Source organism: Oncorhynchus tshawytscha, linkage group LG08, assembly GCF_018296145.1.
Source record: "Oncorhynchus tshawytscha isolate Ot180627B linkage group LG08, Otsh_v2.0, whole genome shotgun sequence".
Classification (NCBI taxonomy): Eukaryota; Metazoa; Chordata; class Actinopteri; order Salmoniformes; family Salmonidae; genus Oncorhynchus; species Oncorhynchus tshawytscha.
This window is the reverse complement of record NC_056436.1, coordinates 60,220,454-60,242,875: the sequence shown is the minus strand read 5'-3', so window position 1 is coordinate 60,242,875 and position 22,422 is coordinate 60,220,454. Positions and strand designations below refer to the sequence as shown.

Sequence of the window (22,422 nt, the reverse complement as noted above, 5' to 3'; positions counted from 1 at the left end):
GTCATTGAAAATAAGAATTTGTTCTTAACTGACTTGCCTAGTTAAATAAAGGTAAAATAATAATATAGGCCATAGGCCATATACTTTCCTACACTGCTAATAAAGAAAGGGCTGCTTTTGTGGTAATGGAATGACAGGGAGATTTTGACAATAAGGGAGGGAATCAAGAGAGGGAGAAGGAAAGCAGCGATTGTGAGTGCTGATGGAAAATTGGCTGTTTCCCCAGCGAGAACAAAACAATAGGTTCCCATCAAGTCCTTATAATGCCCAGAACGTTGAGTTTAAAAGACAGTCTAAAACTAAGTCACTGAGAGAATGGAAGACTTCCTCAGATATCAGTTTCACCTCACATAAGGCACAGGGCCCGGTTGCATAAAACACCCTAAGTGAGCTTTCATTTTAACTTAAAGTTTCCTTAACTTTAAGTCAGTTGCACAAAACATTGTAAGGTGCATTTCCCCCTAAATGAAGTGAAAAGGTTAAGGGTGCTTCATTCAGTATGGAGGTGAATCTTGCTTTCCTCTGCCCTGGTTTCAAAAGGAAAACATCAACCAGCTAGCTAGTTAGCTAACAGTTAGCTACTTAGCTAAACAATGGAAGGTGCACTACCCATGGCTCCAGAGCTATAGTAGCTGCTTAGATAGCTAGTTTCTCTGTAAATTTGCTTGACGTGGTAGAAAGTAATAGAAACAAGTTGAGAGAAGAAATCCCTACAAGAAACATGCTTTATTATCTTCTGAATCAATTTGGTTATCCTGTCTTGATTGTAGAAGTACTATTTTGCCATCTCACAAAATACATGCGATTTCAGGCCGTATCCATGGTAACCAGATACTCTTTCTGCCATACATGCCTTGAAACTACCGTAAAACCTCTTAAGTATGCCCTTACCTAAGGACATATTTGAGGGGCTCTATGCAACGTCATTAAACAATTCCCTTAGGTAACACTTAAAATGTTTTATGCAACTGGGCCCAGGTCCAGATAGTTCATTAACTCAGATAGTTCATTGACCCAGACACACACAGACAGGACTAAAATGAGACCAGACAGTGGTGGGGATAGTAAAGAGATGATAGCAGGCCAGACCTCCCATCAGAATAAAACCACAGAATTAAAACACTTTATAACATAACAGATCACTCTCGCTGAAAACCAACCTCATGGGACCCCATCCTGACAGTACAGAAAAGAGCTGAACAGGGAGGATTTCAAACCCTTTCATTAATATAGGTCTGTTACATACAGACTAATTCCTTTACAGGCCAGTCAGCGATGTTGTCTCCACCAGCATCATCACCCCTTCCTCAGACATTCCACATTGGATTTATTAGGCATGACCTTGGTTTCTTTGGCAACATTCCCTGCTAGTCCTGGATGGATTTTTGTGAAGCACACGAACAGTATCAAGCTCAAATCTCCCTAAGCTTCACACGCTTATCACACACCTGTGCTTTCCGTCATGCTATGATAGCAGCTAGCTAGGCCTCTGGTCTATGATAGCTGCTTGCTAGGCCTTTGGTCTATGATAGCAGTTAGCTAGGCCTCTGGTCTATTATAGCAGTTAGCTAGGCCTTTGGTCTATGCTAGCTGCTAGCTAGGCCTCTCGTCTATGATAGCAGTTGGCTAGGCCTTTAGTCTATGATAGCAGTTATCTAGGCCTCTGGTCTATGATAGCTGCTAGTTAGGCCTATCCATGATAGCTGCTAGCTAGGCCTCTGGTCTATGATAGCTGCTAGCTAGGCCACTGGTCTATGATAGCTGCAAGCTAGGCCTCTGGTCTGACATGTTGTGTTCTCTCCTCTTTCTGTCCATTCAGGAGGGAAAGCATTACATCCCTATAGCAGCCCTGCTGTCTAAGGAGGGAGACCCCTCCAACACGGCTCTGTCAGAGGAGACCAACACCAGGCCACTCTCTTACCGCGACTCAGGGAGCACCTGGTAAGAAGGATGAGTCTGTCAGCTGGCCAGTCAGTACACTACATTACCCAGCTAGCTATATTACCCTCAACCTAACAGATATATTACCCTCAACCTAACACACAAGATCACACTCACACCTGTGGCTCACAACAGTATTGAATAAGGTTCTCACATTTATTGTATTGCAATTTAGGGCTGTATTCAATCTGCATTGTGGAAGTTCAGCATTACAGCGTGATTGAAATTTAAAGGCAATGTTCCCGCCTTAGCAGAGACTGCATTCGCGGAAAACCCTGCATAAGTCGGGTCAATGGGAAATTATCTTAAAATTTCTATCACGCAATCTGTAACGCTTCAGCGATATACATATTGAAGAGCGCTTATTTGAATAATTCTGCCATAAGTCTATGTTCATTATATACCATTTAATAGAGACATTTAAACAGTGAAATGTAATATCTCCATGGGCATCTTGGCTTAATGGTAACTTAAATTTATCTTTAAAGCTGTGTTATTTTAACTGAACTGAATGTTAAGATAACAACCAATAATTTCCCCACTCTTTATTCAGTACATTGTCCAAAGCACACTCCATTTTCTTTACATATGCTTTGCTTGGCCGGTCGTGTACTTACTCTTAAAGAAGTGCAAGTAGACCTGCTTGAGGACAATGAAAGACCTGATAAAGATTGGGATGAGAACTATATACCCTGGCAGTCTGATGGTGAGGGAGCCCAAAGCATTGTGGCCCCTTCAAAGATTTTCCTCCCAAACCACAGACCCTGCACCAGGATTTATGTCCACTTAAAATAATATTTGTTAAACCCTCGTATTTTCATAGGTCCTACGAGTGGGTTTATTGAGAATGTATTAAAATGCTTTAATATCAGTTATCCCTTAAGCTGAATTAAGCAGTTATTTGATTCTCTCTCTGTGTTGGAAAGCCAAGAAAATTGGGTTTATTTTTAAAGATCAATTCCCCCGACACTATGTAATTGTTGACTGAATTGATTATGTTCCCGATTATTGTGTTTTTTCTATGCTTTTTGGCGCCTGTATAATCTTGGATTTCTCTGGCTGGGACATTTTTCCTACATTAGGATCTGACTTTGGAAATTGTTTCCTTTCAGGAACATTAAGATCCGTCCAGCAAGTGTGAAGACCTTTGATGAGGTTACCATGGAGAACGGTTCTAACGACAACCATGAGGTGAATTAACCCATCACCCCTATCCCACTCTCACACGATGAACACCAAGTGACCCAAACCTCCCAGCAAACCGGGAACATTCCCAGAACATTAGCTAAGATTCCCATGAAGTTCTAGTTAGGGTTGTATCTAACATTAGCATGATAGCATCCCAAAAACATTCGAAGAATGTTGGAATCGATCCAGGGTCTGTAGTGACACCTCTAGTACTGCGATGCAGTGCCTTAGACCGCTGCGCCACTCGGGAGCCGAGTGTTAATGTTTCCCCAGCAAACCAAAATTGGTTCTGTGAAAGTTCCCAGAATATTCATTAGGTTGCGGTAGATGTTCTTATAACACAAAAACGGTCAAATCGTGCTGATTATTATTCAATGGTGTATAACACTTTCGCCTGATGTTGCTAGAATGTTCCCAGAACACATTTTATCTGTTCTTTAAAAGTTTCCAGAATGTTTCATTAGGTTGTGGGAAGAGTCTGGTGGAAACATTGTGGGGACATCACAAAGGATATGTTCCCAAAACACAAAAAACTGTCCAGTTGTGTGGATAATTATAAACTCAGCAAAATAATAAACGTCCTCTCACTGTCAACTGTGTTTATTTTCAGCAAATTTAACATGTGTAAATAACATAAGATTCAACAACTGAGCCATAAACTGAACAAGTTCCACAGACATGTGACTAACAGAAATGGAATAATCTGTCCCTGAACAAAGGGGGTCAAAATCAAAAGTAACAGTCAGTATCTGGTGTGGCCACCAGCTGCATTAACTACTGCAGTGCATCTCCTCCTCATGGACTGCACCAGATTTGTCAGTTCTTGCTGTGAGATGTTATCCCACTCTTCCACCAAGGCACCTGCAAGTTCCCGGACATTTCTGGGGGAATGGCCCAAGCCCTCACTCTCCGATCCAACAGGTCCCAGACGTGCTCAATGGGATTGAGATCCGGGCTCTTCGCTGGCCATGGCAGAACACTGACATTCCTTTCTTGCAGGAAATCATGCACAGAACGAGCAGTATGGATGTGGCATTGTCATGCTGGAGGGTCATGTCAGGATGAGCCTGCAGGAAGGGTACCACATGAGGGAGGAGGATGTCTTCCCTGTAACGCACAGTGTTGAGATTGCCTGCAATGACAACAAGCTCAATCCGATGATGCTGTGACACACCGCCCCAGACCATGACAGACCCTTCAAATCGATCCCACTCCAGAGTACAGGCCTCGGTGTAACACTCATTCCTTCGACAATAAACGCGAATCCGACCATCACCCCTGGTGAGACAAAACCGCGACTCGTCAGTGAAGAGCACTTTTTGCCAGTCCTGAATGATCCAGCGACAGTGGGTTTGTGCCCATAGGCGACGTTGTTGCCGGTGATGTCCGGTGAGGACCTGCCTTAAAGGCCTACAAGCCCTCAGTCCAGCCTCTCTCAGCCTATTGCAGACAGTCTGAGCACTGATGGAGGGATTGTGCGTTCCTGGTGTAACTCGAGCAGTTGTTGTTGCCATCCTGTACCTGTCCCGCAGGTGTGATGTTCGGATGTACCGATCCTGTGCAGGTGTTGTTACACGTGGTCTGCCACTGCAAGGACGATCAGCTGTCCGTCCTGTCTCCCTGTAGCACTGTCTTAGGCGTCTCACAGTACGAACATCTGCAGTCCTCATGCCTCCTTGCAGCATGCCTAAGGCACGTTCACGCAGATGAGCAAGGACCTTGGGCATCTTTCTATTGGTGTTTTTCAGAGTCAGTATAAAGGCCTCTTTAATGTCCTAAGTTTTCATAACTGTGACCTTAATTGCCTACCGTCTGTAAGCTGTTAGTGTCTTAACGACCGTTCCACAGGTGCATGTTCATTAATTGTTTATGGTTCATTGAACAAGCATGAGAACAGTGTTTAAACCCTTTACAATGAAGATCTGTGAATTTATTTGGGATTTTTACAATTATCTTTGAAAGACAGGGTCCTGAAAAAAGGACATTTCTTTTTAAGCTGAGTTTACAATGTTTATTTTAGGTTGCAAAAAATATTCACCTGAAGAAACATTCTGGGAACCTTTAAAGAACAGATTAAATGTTTTTCTAGGAACGTTCTTGCAACATCAGGCAAATGTTTTATACAAACATTCTATGATCATCAGCAGACTGGAAAGTTTTTGCCTTATGAGAACATTTGTCGCAACCTAATGAATGTTCTGTGAACTTTCACAGAATCAATTTTGGTTTGCTGGGCTAACATGATGATTTCTCTGAACCACGCGTACAGAGCTGCCCCTTTAGTAGGGTGTAAAACATCTGGCCTATAATAATAGACATGTAAGACCATTTTGGTGGACTCTGACTCTTTCTCTCTCTCATCCTTATTTCTCCCTGTATCGCTCTCGCTCTCTCTCTATCCCTCTCTTTCCCATTTCCCTCCCTCTCTCTGCACGTGTAGGGGGGCCAGTCGGACAGTGGGATGGGCCTGTTGTCTGATGATATGAACACCCTGAAGCGCCTGGAGTCCTTGGCCCGACCACTCAGCATCATGGCCCTGGCGTGAGTCCACATGATCCCTGTCACTGACAGCATCCAGAGACACAGGCTGAGGCAGAAAGAGGCAGGGGAGCCACATGCAGAGGAACTGGAGGCAGGGAGTTGTAGAGAGGCAGGATAAAGAGTTAGGGGAGGCAGAAAGTGCCAGGGGGAAAAGGAGAGGAAGGCAACTGGCCCTGCCCTGGAAACCCACCTGCTGGCCTGGAATGTCGACGTTGGAATTGTCAAACACACTCATAAACACACTCATATACACAAACACTCATACACACACACACACACACACATATATACACACACACACTCATATGCACACACACTCATATGCACGCACACTCATATATACACACACACTCATATGCACGCACACTCATATACACATGCACTCATACACACACACACACTCATACACACACACACACACACTCATACACACACACTCATATATACACACACATACACACACACACTCATACACACACACACTCATACACACACACATACACACACATACACACATACACACACGTCACACACACTCACACGTCACACACACTCATACACACACACTCATACACACACACACACTCATACACACATACACACATACACACACCCACACACACATACACACACCCACACACACTCACACACACACTCATACACACACACACTCATACACACTCATACACACATACACACACATACACACATACACACACGTCACACACACTCACACGTCACACACACTCATACACACACACTCATACACACACACACACTCATACACACATACACACATACACACACCCACACACACATACACACACCCACACACACATACACACACCCACACACACATTCACACACACACACACACACATACACACACTCACTCACTCACACACTCATACATACACACACACACACACACTCACTCACACACTCATACACACACTCACACACACACTCACACACTCAAACACTCACACTCACACACACACACACACACAGTCCCTCTAACCCCCTTAACCTCAATGACTGGTTTTCCCTTTTGCCAAAAGAAACCATGCTATATCCCCAGCGAGACAAAGGACTTGGGGGGAGGAATATTGCCCCAAGGTGACAACCCAAACGACAGGGAACAAAAGCTCAGTGGAAGTGTGACTCAGTGCCTGGGTGGTTTAAGAGCATGCACTAAAACTCGCTTTGGCGTTCGCCAAAAGGCTGCTCGGCCTGATTGAGACGTCCTCCGACAGCTTACTTGTCAAGGTTCAGAGTAGAGGCCATGTTTCATACATCAATCAACCGCCATAGTTTGAGATGACAATAAGAGGTTTGTGATACAGACTCTGTCCAGAGTCAAGATAACAGATGTCGTCAGAACAACACTGTTCTCATTGGCTGAGGAACAGTTGTGGACTCAGGTGTCTCATCGCCCTGGATGTTATCTGGTCCGGTATAAACAGACTGTGGTGTCTGAGATGTCTACCATCGCCCTGTGTCTTTGAGGCTCCACTATGCAATGACCTGAGAGCTGATGTTCAGATAGAGAAAACATTCAATTATGCATGTACTGTACACCCACTGTCCCAGATCAGCCTGTACATTGTGTGGATGATTTAGGTCTGAGAGATTGTTTATCGTTTTGAATGTCAGCCAATCGCAGGGTTCATGTAGTAGGTCACACCCCTCTCTCTCCTTACACTCGGGTCCTCAACATGCTCAGAGAACGAGCAATGTTCAAGCTGAGTAAACAAGGGGATGTGTTCGGGTTATAGAGAGTTTACTCTCGTGATACGGCGAACAACCACCCACTTTTAGAGTTACTACCACTCCTTGTCATAACCCGTCGTACCTGTGGAATAGAGAGGAACCAGGGCTAAGGACAGGTTAGGCTAAACATGACACATTATCCATTGTGTACTTCAAGGAGCAGAATTGCATGAAAAATATATATATAGATGGATTCTGTCTTTCAAATGCCCAGCGCACAAACACCTCTTCCCTGGACAAAAAAAAAGATAGGACGAATGTATATTTAAATGAGCAAGGACAGCTAACAAAGGAATTTTTTTTAATGCAATAATCCTAAACTGACAGAAATGGAGCATGAAATAAAAAGGCGAGGGGAGTTTGATATCATTTTTATGGGGCCTGCTGGTGGCTTTCACCACGATTAATAAAACTCTTCCCAACCCCCAATGAACATACCGGAAGGTGTTGGTTTGATTAAAAACATTCTGGATCCTCTCCCTCAGCAACCATTGTACCCTCCCAGCCACAATCCACCCCCACACACCATCAACTCATTTACAGTGCTCCCCTCCTCTCTGTGCCCCTATGTGATGCACAACTCTGGGCAGAGAGAGACGAGACCACTACCTGTGAGCACAGCCTTACCCATGTTGCCATGCCCTCTGCCATGGGAGAACCAGTCACCAGAGGTATACAGAGAATGGTCTATTTATTGAGAGGAGAGAACCCTCACTGGGTCGCCGCTCGATCACTGTCACCTTTGACCTTCTAGAGGTTTACAAGGGAGGGCTGTAGTAGCTCGCTCTCTCTCTGCTCTCTCTCTGCTCTCTCTGCTCTCTCTCTTCTCTCTCTCTGCTCTCTCTCTCTGTGCTCTCTCTCTGTGCTCTCTCTCTCTGCTCTCTCTCTTCTCTCTCTGCTCTCTCTCTGCTCTCTCTCTCTTCTCTCTCTCTCTCTCTCTCTCTCTCTCTCTTCTCTCACTCTCTCTTTGCTCTCTCTCTGCTCTCTCTCTCTGCTCTCACTCTTCTCTCTATCTTCTCTCTCTGCTCTCTCTTATCTCTGCTCTCTCTTCTTTCTCTGCTCTCTCTCTCTTTCTCTCTCTCTCTCTCTGCTCTCTCTCTCTCTCTCGATAGCGCTTTCTCTCTCTATAGCTCTCACTATAGCTCTCCCACTATAGCTCTCCCTATAGCTCTCTCTATAGCTCTCACTATAGCTCTCTCTCTATAGCTCTCACTATAACTCTCACTATAACTCTCTCTACAGCTCTCTCTGTACCTCTCACTATAACTCTCTCTATACCTCTCACTATAGCTCTCTATAGCTCTCACTATAACTCTCTCTATAGCTCTCTCTAGGGCTCTCACTATAGCTCTCACTTTAGCTCTCTATATCTCTCACTATAGCTCTCACTATAACTCTCACTATAGCTCTCTATAGCTCTCTCTCTCTCTCTCTCTATAGCTCTCTCTATAGCTCTCACTATAGCTCTCTATATCTCTCACTATAGCTCTCACTATAACTCTCACTATAGCTCTCTATAGCTCTCTCTCTATAGCTCTCACTTTAGCTCTCACTATACCTCTCACTATAGCTCTCTATAGCTCTCTCTATAGCACTCACTATAGCTCTCTCTATAGCTCTCACTATAGCTCTCTATAGCTCTCACTATAGCTCTATCTATAGCTTTCACTATAGCTCTCTATATAGCTCTCTCTCTATAGCTCTCTCTCTATAGCTCTCTCTCTCTATAGCTCTATCTATAGCTTTCACTATAGCTCTCTATATAGCTCTCTCTCTCTATAGCTCTCTCTCACTATAGCTCTCTCACTATAGCTCTATCTATAGCTTTCACTATAGCTCTCTATATAGCTCTCTCTCTATAGCTCTGTCTCTCTATAGCTCTATCTCTCTATCTCTATAGCTCTGTCTCTCTATAGCTCTGTCTCTCTATAGCTCTATCTCTCTCTATAGCTCTATCTCTCTCTCTCTCTCTCTCTCTCTCTATAGCTCTATCTCTCTCTATAGCTCTCTCTCTCTCTATATATATATATATATATATATATATATAGTTCTATCTATAGCTCTCTCTCTCTCTCTCTCTCTTTGTAGCTCTATCTCTCTCTCTATAGCTATATCTCTCTCTCTATAGCTCTCTCTCTCTATAGCTCTCTCTCTCTCTCTCTCTATAACTCTATTTCTCTCTCTCTCTAGCTCTATCGCTCTCTCTATAGCTCTATTTCTCTCTCTCTATAGCTCTATTTCTCTCTCTATATAGCTCTATTTCTCTCTCTATAGCTCTATCTCTCTTTCTATAGCTCTATCACTCTCTCTATAGCTCTATCGCTCTCTCTCTATAGCTCTATTGCTCTCTCTCTCTATAGCTCTATCTATCTCTATAGCTATCTCTCTTTCTCTCTCTATAGCTCTATCGCTCTCTCTATAGCTCTATCTCTCTCTCTATAGCTCTCTCTCTCTCTCTATAACTCTATTTCTCTCTCTCTCTAGCTCTATCGCTCTCTTTATAGCTCTATCACTCTCTCTATAGCTCTATCTCTCTTTCTATAGCTCTATCACTCTCTCTATAGCTCTATCGCTCTCTCTCTATAGCTCTATTGCTCTCTCTCTCTATAGCTCTATCTATCTCTATAGCTATCTCTCTTTCTCTCTCTATAGCTCTATCGCTCTCTCTATAGCTCTATCTCTCTCTCTCTCTCTCTCTCTATAGCTCTATCTCTCTATAGCTCTATCTCTCTCTATAGCTCTCTCTCTATAGCTCTATCTCTCTATAGCTCTATCTCTCTCTATAGCTCTCTCTCTCTCTTTGTAGCTCTATCTCTCTCTCTATAGCTATATCTCTCTCTCTATAGCTCTCTCTCTCTATAGCTCTCTCTCTCTCTATAGCTCTATCTCTCTCTCTCTATAGCTCTATCTCTCTCTATAGCTCTCTTTATATATATATAGCTCTATCTCTCTCTCTCTATAGCTCTCTCTCTCTCTCTATAACTCTATTTCTCTCTCTCTCTCTAGCTCTATCGCTCTCTCTATAGCTATCTCTCTCTCTATAGCTCTATTTCTCTCTCTATAGCTCTATCTCTCTTTCTATAGCTCTATCACTCTCTCTATAGCTCTATCGCTCTCTCTCTATAGCTCTATTGCTCTCTCTCTCTATAGCTCTATCTATCTCTATAGCTATCTCTCTTTCTCTCTCTATAGCTCTATCGTTCTCTCTATAGCTCTATCGCTCTCTCTCTATAGCTCTATCGCTCTCTTTATAGCTCTATCACTCTCTCTATAGCTCTATCTCTCTTTCTATAGCTCTATCACTCTCTCTATAGCTCTATCGCTCTCTCTCTATAGCTCTATTGCTCTCTCTCTCTATAGCTCTATCTATCTCTATAGCTATCTCTCTTTCTCTCTCTATAGCTCTATCGCTCTCTCTATAGCTCTATTGCTCTCTCTCTCTATAGCTCTATCTATCTCTATAGCTATCTCTCTTTCTCTCTATATAGCTCTATCGCTCTCTCTATAGCTCTATCGCTCTCTCTATAGCTCTATCTCTCTCTCTCTATAGCTCTATCGCTCTCTCTCTATAGCTCTATCGCTCTCTCTCTATAGCTCTATCGCTCTCTCTATAGCTCTACTGCTCTCTCTCTCTATAGCTCTATCGCTCCCTCTCTATAGCTCTAGCTCTCTCTCTCTCTCTCTCTCTCTATAGCTCTGTCTCTCTATAGAGCTATAGAGAGAGGTATAGCTATCTCTCTCTATAGCTCTCTCTATATATATAGCTCTATCTATAGCTCTATCTCTCTCTCTCTATAGCTCTATCTCTCTCTCTTTATAGCTCTATCTCTCTCTATATCTCTATTTATCTCTCTCTATAGCTCTATTTCTCTCTATATATAGCTCTATCTCTCTCTATAGCTCTATCGCTCTCTTTATAGCTCTATCGCTCTCTCTATAGCTCTATCTCTCTCTCTATAGCTCTAATTGCTCTCTCTATAGCTCTATCGCTCTCTCTCTATAGCTCTATCTCTATAGTTCTATAGCTCTATCGCTCTCTCTCTCTATAGCTCTATCGCTCTCTCTCTATAGTTCTATCTCTCTCTAGCTCTCTCTCTCTCGTTGTAGATGTGTGGAAATGCTTGGGATAGTATTGTTGTCAGTACTTGACTCACCAATCTAACATTTACTGATCCATTCTAGAATATAATCATTGTAATACACCACCCTGTCATTTCCCCACTCTCATAGTCAATGCAGCCAGTCAGTCATGTGATTTACCCCACTGAGAGCCGACCTTGGCCCCTGTGAGAGAAGTTCTGGAAACTCCTAGCAACCAGAAGACAATAGTAGTCAATTACTCATATTTGGAGCATTTACGGGAGTAGAAGAAGTCAACATCTGTGAGAGAGGCCAGAGAACGTGATTGATGATATGCTTTATGAACAATTATCATGGAAATGCATTATTGTTATATTTTTGTATTTTACGGATCCCCATTAGTTCCTGCCAAGGCAGCAGCTAAGTCAATTATATTTTACTGAGTCTGTTATTAACCAGTATGTGCTCTCTCTCTCTCTCTCTCTAGGATGAAGGCAGTGAGTAGGAGTAAGGAGTCGGTGCTGACTGAGGGAGAGAAGGACAAATACCTTCAGCCTGTCTCCTCTCTGGACTTCACCCTGGATGACTCGTCCCTGGAGCCCGGTCTGGAGAGCCACAGCCCGCCCCCTGACTACAGCTATGTAGTGCGCTACTCCACCCCACCTGTGTAGCCGTCGCCGTGGGAGACGCCCCTCCGTCCACCCTCCGCCCCAGGGAGAATCTATCTGACTAAATGCCTCGAGGCCTTTCCTTTGTTCTCCTCTGTTCTGACTCCGTCTCCGGACCTCACAGCGCACCGTAAAACGGCTGCTGCCTCCGTCTTTTTAACTTCTTCCATTTCTCCTCCTCCCCGAGGCTTGAGAGAGGGACACGTTTGAGACGCTTTATTACAACGTGAGATCTGTTACTTAGGGACACTCTGAGACACCTTACTGTCGATCTGCACTTAGCCTGCCTGCTTCCCATCAGCCCACTCTGCAGGAAGGAGGAAGAAGAGCCTGCCCTCTTCTGTAAAGGTCTCAGCCTGACCCAGAGGTTCGCCTATGTACTGCTGGCCTTCTCCATAGCTCACTCTGATAGCCACACATACAGCTAGCTATGGAAAGATCCCTATAGACTTCTGTAGACCTATAGACAGCCTCAGGTATTCCTATAATCTACTGTGAACAACACCAAGAAAAACAACCGATTCCAGACTTGTAACGAATGACATTCCCATGAAATGTATTATTGTCAGTTTATACTGTAGTGTAAATGGAAAATGTGTTACCATGGGGATACAACATGTAGATGAGAAGGAAATAAGATGGGAGAATTAGGGTGTTTTCATTGATACTATTTTATTTCTGTACAAATATTTTATAGACTTGAAAACTGTAATGTGCTATTTTATTTTATTATATGTAATGATTATTGATATAAGGTTGACAAAATATTTGTGTCACAGAGTGGATCTTTTCAAGCATATTCCTCAGGTTGACTTGAGCTAAAGCTCCCGATTAAAAAAAAAAAAAAAAGGCACCTGTCAGACAGATTACAGGAACAGTTTGTGAATAATGGAATGTGCCCGTCAGAAAAGATTTCTCACTTGAGTACTTCAATCTCCAGTATTCCCAGTCAACATGTTGTTGTTGTTCGGAATCTTTTTTCCCTTCAACTCAGATGGAGAGACACATGGGTTGACAGGGTTGTCTACAGTAGATGGATATGGCCCATAGTCCCTTAGGCTCAGTCTGAGTAGTAATAGGTTAAACAGCCAATAGAATCCCAGCTCCCAGCGTCTCTGAATGGGGTTAAGGCATGAAGAGGGCAGGACAGAGAGGAACACCACGCTGCTTTGGATTTAATACTACATCTCTACCGTGAAGCTATTGGAAATGAAAAGTTATATTTGGATTCCTTTCCCGATATGGGACTAACTCTGTGTATTATTGTTATGGCCGAGTGGAAAAAGGGAAATTGGATGATACGAGAGAGACTGGTTTATTTGTATGTGTAAAAAGCTAGTTAAAAACATGAGCTTGGGTTAGAATTTCACATGAAGAGGATCTATGAACGCACCAGTGAAATAAACAATGCATATTTATTTAGGTTTATATTCTACAATGTCACTTATTAATTTCACACTGAAGATTGCCGCTGCCTCCTTGACAACACGATATGTAACATTCCAGTATTTAATTCCAGATGTATATTCCGTTTGCACTGCTGAACACACGATAATTACATTAGTAAAGATGAAGGAATTGACTGTTTGCAAGCAGGAATGTTTGTAATGGAAATCGTCTGTTGCTGATCCATTTTGTTGTGCTAAAAGTGTGACTAAAGCTTGCAGGGCAGGCTCCAGGAATCCTACATGTTATCACCAGGCTGGTCACTATACTGGTGACTACTCTGAGGCTGAAAAATGATCAGGATGAAGAGTCTAAATGTTTGGATTATTCAAAATGTTTGGTTCAATTAGAATTCCAGTCACTCCAGCTAGTGTTTCGTTACACATAGGAGAGAGGGAATAGCTTGTGTGTGTAAACTGCTAGATAATATTTTGCTGCACAATACATTATTCTATAAGATTTATTATGAATGCTGTCTCTACACCCTTAAATACTGCCAAATGATGTTTGTATTGTTAATGTGGACTGATTGGGTCTTGTGTCCATTGTGGAGGAAAAAAGTGTATGCACTGATTTTGTTTTCTATCAAATATAGATTTTTGTACTCTAAATGTATTTGTATTATTAACTAAGCATAAGAAGTGAATAAATGAATAAAGATTGATATATTTATGCATTACTCCTAGTGCAGAGATATTTTTTGCTAGTTGCTGAAGTTGCTAACATTGATTCATATATCAACCCTCAGCTTTCTCAAGGACATTCTATCGTTTTCTACCCTCTGAAGTCCTGGCACCAGGTCATCAACACTATTTGAGCACCTAGCACAACGGTACAGACTCTAAAAATGTGTGTAGCACAACTTGTCTCTGGCTGGGAATGTGGGGATGGGTGAGGCGTGTGCCCACCGTTGGTGTGTGTCATCAGTAGGCTACTCTCCCCTCGTCCTGCTCCATGGACCAGCGAGACACACTTCCTGAGCGGGGCAAAATGTGCCTGTCACCGGGACAATGCCCCTCCAAGCGGGAAAGGAAGGGGCCCTTAATCATCCTGGTACGTCACCACGCAGAGGACTTCCTACGAGGCCACGGTTCCCCCACCCCCGGCACAGGGTGAGTCCACTGGGAACGTCATGCAGGACAGGTTGGGCTCTCCACTGTCTCCGCTCATCACTCTTGAGATTCACTGTGTTTACAGATAGGTGATCGAGAATGCTTAACACTCCTGATATACAGGACCAACGGAGTGAATTACTGAAGTCTCAAGCCAAGCAGTTCAGCTCCGATGTAAACTGATTCCGGAAAATGGAGTGTAAACAAACATGAGAAGCATGTTGGGGGTTAGGGACCTTAACACAACAGGGCTTGTGTATTTACGCACGCACCTAGTACAGATGTAGGATCTTAATTTGATCAGGAAATGCAAAATCTTTCAAAAGCTTCTGAAGTTTGTCATTTTCACTGTTAAATTTCAGACTTGATTTGCCCTAACGAAAACTGTATCAACCCCTACAAAAATGTCCATGAATTATAATTTACGTAATAGTTCACATTTCCTATTACTGTGTGATTATTTTCCTGCTGTAACAAACTGGCTCAAATTAAGATCCTACATCTGTAGTTTTCCACAGACAGACACAAGCAGGAAAACCTCCCTGGGCCTTTCTTCAGGGCTGGTCACCAGACAGACAATGCCTCTTTTGTGAGTACTAAGCAGTCATATCTTCTGAGTAAGGTCAAATAGGAATCTCCTAAGGCATTGCAAAAACTGCATTTGAAGCTAATAATGTGCAGAATATTGATAAAATATTATAATGTGTACTGTACAGTATGGATATGGAAGTTGTATTGCGTTAATTCAAAATATACGACAAACCAATTCCTTTAACATGCATCCATGAACCTTGGATGGCACTCTAATACAGGCAGAATTCAATGTGACACCATTGCTGCAATAAACTACAGTGCCTTTGGAAAGTATTCAGACCCCTTGAATTTTCCCACAGTTTCATACATTACAGACTTGTTCAAAAATTGCTTAAATTATTCTGCAATCTACACACAATACCCCATAATGAAAATAGGTTTTTAGAAAGTTTTGCAAATGTATAAAATAAAATAAAACTGAAATACCTTATTTACATAAGCATTCAGACGCTTTGCTATGAGACTCGAAATTCAGCTCAGGTGCATCCTGTTTCCATTGATCATCCTTGAGATGTTTCTACAACTTGAATGGAGTCCAATTGTGGTACATTAAATTGATGTGGACATGATTTGGAAAGGCACACACCTGTCTATATAAGGTCCCACAGTTGACAGTGCATGTCAGAGCAGAAACCAAGCCATCAGGTCGAAGGAATTGTCAGAGAGCTCCGAGACATGATTGGTCAAAGAGGTGACCAAGAACCTGATGGTCACTCTGACAGAGATCCAGAGTTCCTCTGTGGAGATGGGAGAACATTCCAGAAGAAAAACCATCTCTGCAGCACTCCACCAATCAGGCGTTTATGGTAAAGTGGCCAGACAGAAGCCACTCCTCAATAAAAGGCACATGACAGTCCGCTTGGAGTTTGCCAAAAGGCACCTAAGTCTCTCAGACCATGAGAAACAAGATTCTCTGGTCTGATGAAAGCAAGATTGAACTCTTTGGCCTCAATGCCAAGGGAACCTGGCACCATCCCTACGGTGAAGCATGGTGGTGGCAGCATCATGCTGTGGGGATGTTTTTCAGCGGCAGGGACTGGAAGACTAGTCAGGATCGAGGGAAAGATGAACAGAGCAAAGTACAGAGAGTTATTTGATGAAAACCTGCTCCAGAGCGCTCAGGACCTCAGACTGGGTCGAAGGTTCACCTTCCAACAGGACAACGATCCTAAGCACACAGCCAAGACAATGCAGGAGTGGCTTCGGGACAAGTCTCTGAATGTCCTTGACTGGCCCAGCCAGAACCCGGACTTGAAACCGATCGAACATCTCTGGAGAGACCTGAGAATAGCTGTGCAGTGACTCTCCCCATCCAACCTGACAGAGCTTGAGAGGATCTGCAGAGAATAATGGGAGAAACTCCCTAAATACAGGTGTGCCAAGCTTGTAGCATCACACCCAAGAAGACTTGAGGCTGTAATCGCTGTCAAAGGTGCTTCAACAAAGTACGGAGTTAAGGGTCTGAATTTACTTCTGTAAATTTGATATTTCTGTTTTTATTTTTAAGAAATTAGCAATCCCCCAAAAATAGTTTTTGCTTTGTTATTATGGGGTTTTGTGTGTAGATTTATGAGGGGAAAAAATGTTTTAATCCATTTTAGAATAAGTCAGTAACGTAACAAAATGTGGAAAAAGTCAAGGGGTCTGAATAGTCTCAGAATGCACTGTATGATACAATGAGTGGATATCTAGGAGAAATATGTCATTACTGGAACTGACCAATGAGTGGATATCTAGGAGAAATATGTCATTACTGGAACTGACCAATGAGTGGATGTCTAGGAGAAATATGTCTTTACTGGAACTGACCAATGAGTGGATATCTAGGAGAAATATGTCATTAGTGGAACTGACAAATGAGTGGATATCTAGGAGAAATATGTCATTACTGGAACTGACCAATGAGTGGATATCTAGGAGAAATATGTCTTTACTGGAACTGACCAATGAGTGGATATCTAGGAGAAATATGTCATTAGTGGAACTGACCAATGAGTGGATATCTAGGAGAAATATGTCATTACTGGAACTGACCAATGAGTGGATATCTAGGAGAAATATGTCTTTACTGGAACTGACCAATGAGTGGATATCTAGGAGAAATATGTCATTACTGGAACTGCTCTGCCAGTAAAGACATAAAACATTGTTAAGCAGAAACCAAATCAATTGAGTGGCGCTGGTCTTTCATAACAGAACCTCTCAAATGAAAACATCCATCTTGATAGTACAGTGAAAAATGAACGTTGCCCCTAAAACAGCTTTACTCAAGGTCGTGAGCATAGCCCACCATCACCAGAGTATATTGTTTGCCTGGTGATCAGAAACATGACTAATACACCACTTACACAGAGATGACACAAAAAAAAACACATAAATCTGCCATCTGAAGCACCCAGGGCTTGTGATGAAGCATCATTAATACAATGCTTTGACTGCAAGCCAACACAAAACAAGCTGTTAGTCACAGTTTGTGTGTTGCCCCAGGTAACCCCATGGTCTCTGCAACAACAACAAAAGACGGACCTGTAAAAAAACACCCAGTTTGTCTCTAATTAAAGGGCCTCACCTATTGAGCTCTGTTTTCCTTTCTTTCATTGAACTATTGTATTTAAGAAATGTCCCCCTTCCCTGAAATCCTACTTCCACAAACACAGACCCCCCCACCCCCTGTAGCAGAATTCTACATTAATCACTATAACAGAGGCGACACATTGAGGGCCTTCTGAAACCATGCCAAAACACATTCCCTTCATCAGGGGGAAATTAAAGCAGCTTGAAATCCTATCATGTGCCCATTTGAAGCCATCCACCACACAATAATGCCCAATAACTATTCCCAGACCCCTTGCCCCGAGAAGGTGGACTGTGGGTCACGTCCGCACCTCCTCTCACCTAGAAGCAGAACAATGGCCCGGATGCTGTCTGCAAAGACAGACTAGCTGGAGCTTCACCCCACCTTTAAGCAGCAAGGAAGTATCACAAGCAACAATAAGTGCAACTAAATAAAGATTCCTCCCGAAAATGGACTTGGAAACTCCAGGGGTGCAAAACAAGGTGTACGGGTGTGAGAAAGAATCACTGTGTGTATAGACCATCAGAGTTCCAGCAAACATTAGCTGGTTCCTCTACCAACAGTGACTGTGGTTTGGGGCTTAAAGGGAACATAAATGTCTTCACTTTTTTATACTTAAACTCCTAAAATCCATTTCGACTGCAAAGAAAATGCATTGCATCTGTGAGTGTTTCAAGGCAAAGCAGAATGAGGTCTAGAAATAAAAGCCCTCCAATTTATCATTTCATTTGGACCACAGAATCCCCCAAAAGCTGCTCTACTGTAACTGCATTGTGGTCTTAAACAGACCGCCCCTGTTGCCTGACATTGAAGAGAATGGCCTGCAAATCAACACAAGGGAAAACAAGAGATGGGTTTACACATTCATTCATTTATTCATGAATGATGTATGTTCATTTAAGCCACACAAAACTACTGAAAATGTTGGCACTGTGTAGCATTAGACCCAGAGGCGTTGAGGCTAAACCGAACTCTGCACGTTCACCATCACAGATTTGAGGATGATGCTGGTTGGTTGGTTGCCTCCGCCATGCTCGACATTGGTTGATGCTGACAGGCAACAGGAAGTAGTGATGTGATGTCCAACATGGAGACCAGTTGACAGGGAGCATCCTAGACACAGAGCAGGCGTTGGTGGGTTGGCGGCCGGGATGTGTTGTCTTCCGAATGGAAGCCTCAGCACCACCAGACTGAGCCAGAGGGGTCTGGGCAACCAGGATTAGCGCCGCAGCCTGCCACAAACTTGGCTTTGTGCTCATAAATAGCTGCGGCGTTCCTCGGAATTGATTATGACAAAGTGGTCTCTGCATTTTCCCCATGCCCCCCTGAAGGTTCCAGCACTGCGTTCTCTCTGTGTTCTCTGATGCCGTGGCAACACGGGTGAGCTGGTTTCACTGAGTTTTTCATTTGATTGGCAGGGATAAATATGCAGACATTCTCTCTCTGCCTAATGGTTGGCATACTTAGTCAATTACATTTTCGGTGAGAGCTAAGATGTTTTTGACAGATCTTGGACGAAAACCAAATCCATCATGTAGGTTTACAAGTCCAGTTTAGTCTGCAGTCTGTAATATTTGTGAAAACTGGAAGCAGATCTTCAGATTAAGTCAGTTTGTCTGATAAGCATGTAGTGTGTTTTCAGTTTACCCGCAGATACACAAATAGAGAACGACAGGAGGGAAACACGCCATGAATAGAGTAAACATTGTGCAATATCTCTTTGAGTTGATTAGTGTTTTCCACAATGGCATGCCTTTCTGATACAAATAAAGACTTCCACACAGGCATTCCATTGTTCCACTCGTCTGTTTTTCAAAATCTTTCTTTAAAATCCTAATTGAGCTATGTCCATCTCATCTCCCTAATGCACAACACATGAATGGAAATGAACCATACATAGAATAAGATCTTTGCTGTCGTTTATTTGGAAGAGTATTCAGTCTTGAAATGAGCTGGCTCTAAGGTGCATTTGTCGAACACGTGCATATCATGCTCTGTTTTTCTGCATTCCTTTTAGCTTGTTGTCATTAGTCATTTCCAGCACATTCTATCAAAAGCGACAATGACCTACAATGGCCTAGTATTTAGACAAAGCTACAGTGCATTCGGAAAGTAATCATACCCCTTGACTTTTTCACATTTTGTTACTTTACAGCCTTATTCTAAAATTGATAAAATAATCCCCCCCCCCCATTAATCTACACACAATACTCCAAATGACAAAGCAAAAACAGCTTTTTTGTTTTGTTATTTTGCAAATGTATAACAAAGTAAAAAATCACTGAAATGTCACATTTACATGCACCACCTTTCAAAGGTTTTGTGTCACTTAGAAATATCCTTGTTTTCTATGAAAACATTCATGAAATGAGTTGCCAATTTGTTGAGGTAATCTGAAGAGATTTCACCCCATGCTTCCTGAAGCATCTCCCACAAGTTGGATTGGCTTGATGGGCACTTCTTACCATACAGTCAAGCTGCTTCCACAACAGCTCAATAGGGTTGAGATCCGGTGACTGTGCTGGCCACTCCATTATAGACAGAATACCAGCTGGCTGCTACTTCCCTAAATAGTTATTGCATAGTTTGGAGCTGTGCTTTGGGTCATTGTCCTGATGTAGGAGGAAATTGGCACCAATTAAATGCTGTCCACAGGGTATGGCATGGCGTTACAAAATGGAGTGATAGCCTTCCTTTTTGAAGATCCCTTTTACCCTGTACAAATCTCCCACTTTACCACCACAAAAACACCCCCAGAACATCACATTGCCTCCACAATGCTTGACATTTTTTCTACGTCTCACGAATGTTCTTTGTGATCCGAACACCTGAAACTTAGATTTGTCTGTCCATAACACTTTTTTCCAATCTTCCTCTGTCCAGTGTCTGTGTTCTTTTGCCCATCTTATTCTTTTCTTTTTATTGGCCAGTCTGAGATATGGCTTTTTCTTTGCAACTCTGCCTAGAAGGCCAGCATCCCGGAGTCGCCTCTTCACTGTTGACGTTGAGACTGGTGTTTTGCGGGTACTATTTAATGAAGCTGCCAGTTGAGAACTTGTGAGGCGTCTGTTTCTCAAACTAGACACTCTAATGTACTTGTCCTCTTGCTCAGTTGTGCACCGGGGCCTCCCACTCCTCTTTCTATTCTGGTTAGAGCCAGTTTGCGCTGTTCTGTGAAGGGAGTAGTACACAGCGTTGCACAAGATCTTCAGTTTCTTGACAAATTCTCACATGGAATAGCCTTCATTTCTCAGAACAAGAATAGACGAATTTCAGAAAAAAGTTATTTGTTTCTGGCCATTTTGAGCCTGTAATCGAACACACAAATGCTGATGCTCCAGATACTCAACCAGCTACAATAGTCATTCACAACATTAACAATGTCTACACTGTATTTCTGATGAATTTGATGTTATTTTAATGGACAATTTTTTAAATTATCTTTTAAGAAACAAGGACATTTATTCAGTACTTTGTTGAAGCACATTTGGCAGCGATTACTGCCTCAAGTCTTCTTGGGTATGATGCTACAAGCTTGGCACACCTATATGGGGAGTTTTCCCATTCTTCTCTGCAGATCCTCTCAAGCTCTGTCAGGTTGGATGGGGAGCGTCGCTGTACAGATATTTCCAGGTCTCTCCAGAGATGTTTGATCTGTTTCAAGTCCAGGCTCTGGCTGGGCCACTCAAGGACATTCAGAGACTTGTCCCTAAGCCATCCCCCAGTCTGAGTTCCTGAGCACTGTGGAGTAGGTTTTCACCAATAATATCTCTGTAAGTCCCCACAGCTGTGCTTATTAGGGGATATATATATTTTACCACCAGGTATTAACAAAGAAGAGTTTGGTCATGCCTCAGTGGGTTTTCTTACTGCGGCTAGACTCATACTATGTAACTGGAAGAGCGCAGCTAGTCCGAAATCAACAGATTGGCTCAAACTCATGGTGGAGACTGCATCTTATGAATCAATGATAGCAAAATTACAGGAGAGGAAAGGGAAATGTAGTAAGATATGGGAACACTTTTTGAATTATATAAGGGACGTGCGGGTGAGAAGCTAGGGCATAAGTTAGAAAAAATATATATATAATTGGTGTTTTTTTTTGTGCATTTTTAAAAATGTATTGTTATTTGTTTTTATTTGCTGTTTAATATTCCAACTACTGATATATGATTGAAAGGTGCTGTCTTGTTTGCTGTCTTGTTGAGTGTTATGTTTTTGTTGTTATTCGTGTTATGTAATGTCATGTTGATCAATTTATAAAAAACTCCATTCATATTTCCCTTGATCTTGATTAGTCTCCCAGACCCTGCCGATGAAAAATATCCCCATAGCATGATGCTGCCACCACCATGCTTTACTGTAGGGATGGTATTTGCCAGGTGATGAGCGGTGCCTGGTTTCCTCCATGCTGGTTTCCATGCTTGGCATTCAGGCCAAAGAGTTCAACCTTGGTTTCATCAGACCAGAGAATCTTGTTTCTCATGGTCTGAGAGTCCTTTAG

At 42.7% G+C, this 22,422-nt stretch overlaps 1 protein-coding gene across 1 annotated transcript in view; it reads left to right on the top strand.

Annotated features, from left to right (window-relative positions):
- Nucleotides 1-14,316, top strand: part of LOC112256198 (vascular endothelial growth factor receptor kdr-like) — a 78,894-nt gene extending 64,578 nt beyond the window's left edge. The window contains exons 27-30 of the mRNA XM_042325715.1: nt 1,820-1,941; nt 3,054-3,132; nt 5,570-5,670; nt 12,011-14,316. Of these exons, the coding sequence (XP_042181649.1) occupies nt 1,820-1,941; nt 3,054-3,132; nt 5,570-5,670; nt 12,011-12,194 (486 nt within the window). The 3' untranslated portion in view covers nt 12,195-14,316. The remainder of the gene's footprint in view (nt 1-1,819; nt 1,942-3,053; nt 3,133-5,569; nt 5,671-12,010) is intronic.
- Nucleotides 14,317-22,422: the final 8,106 nt, after the last annotated feature.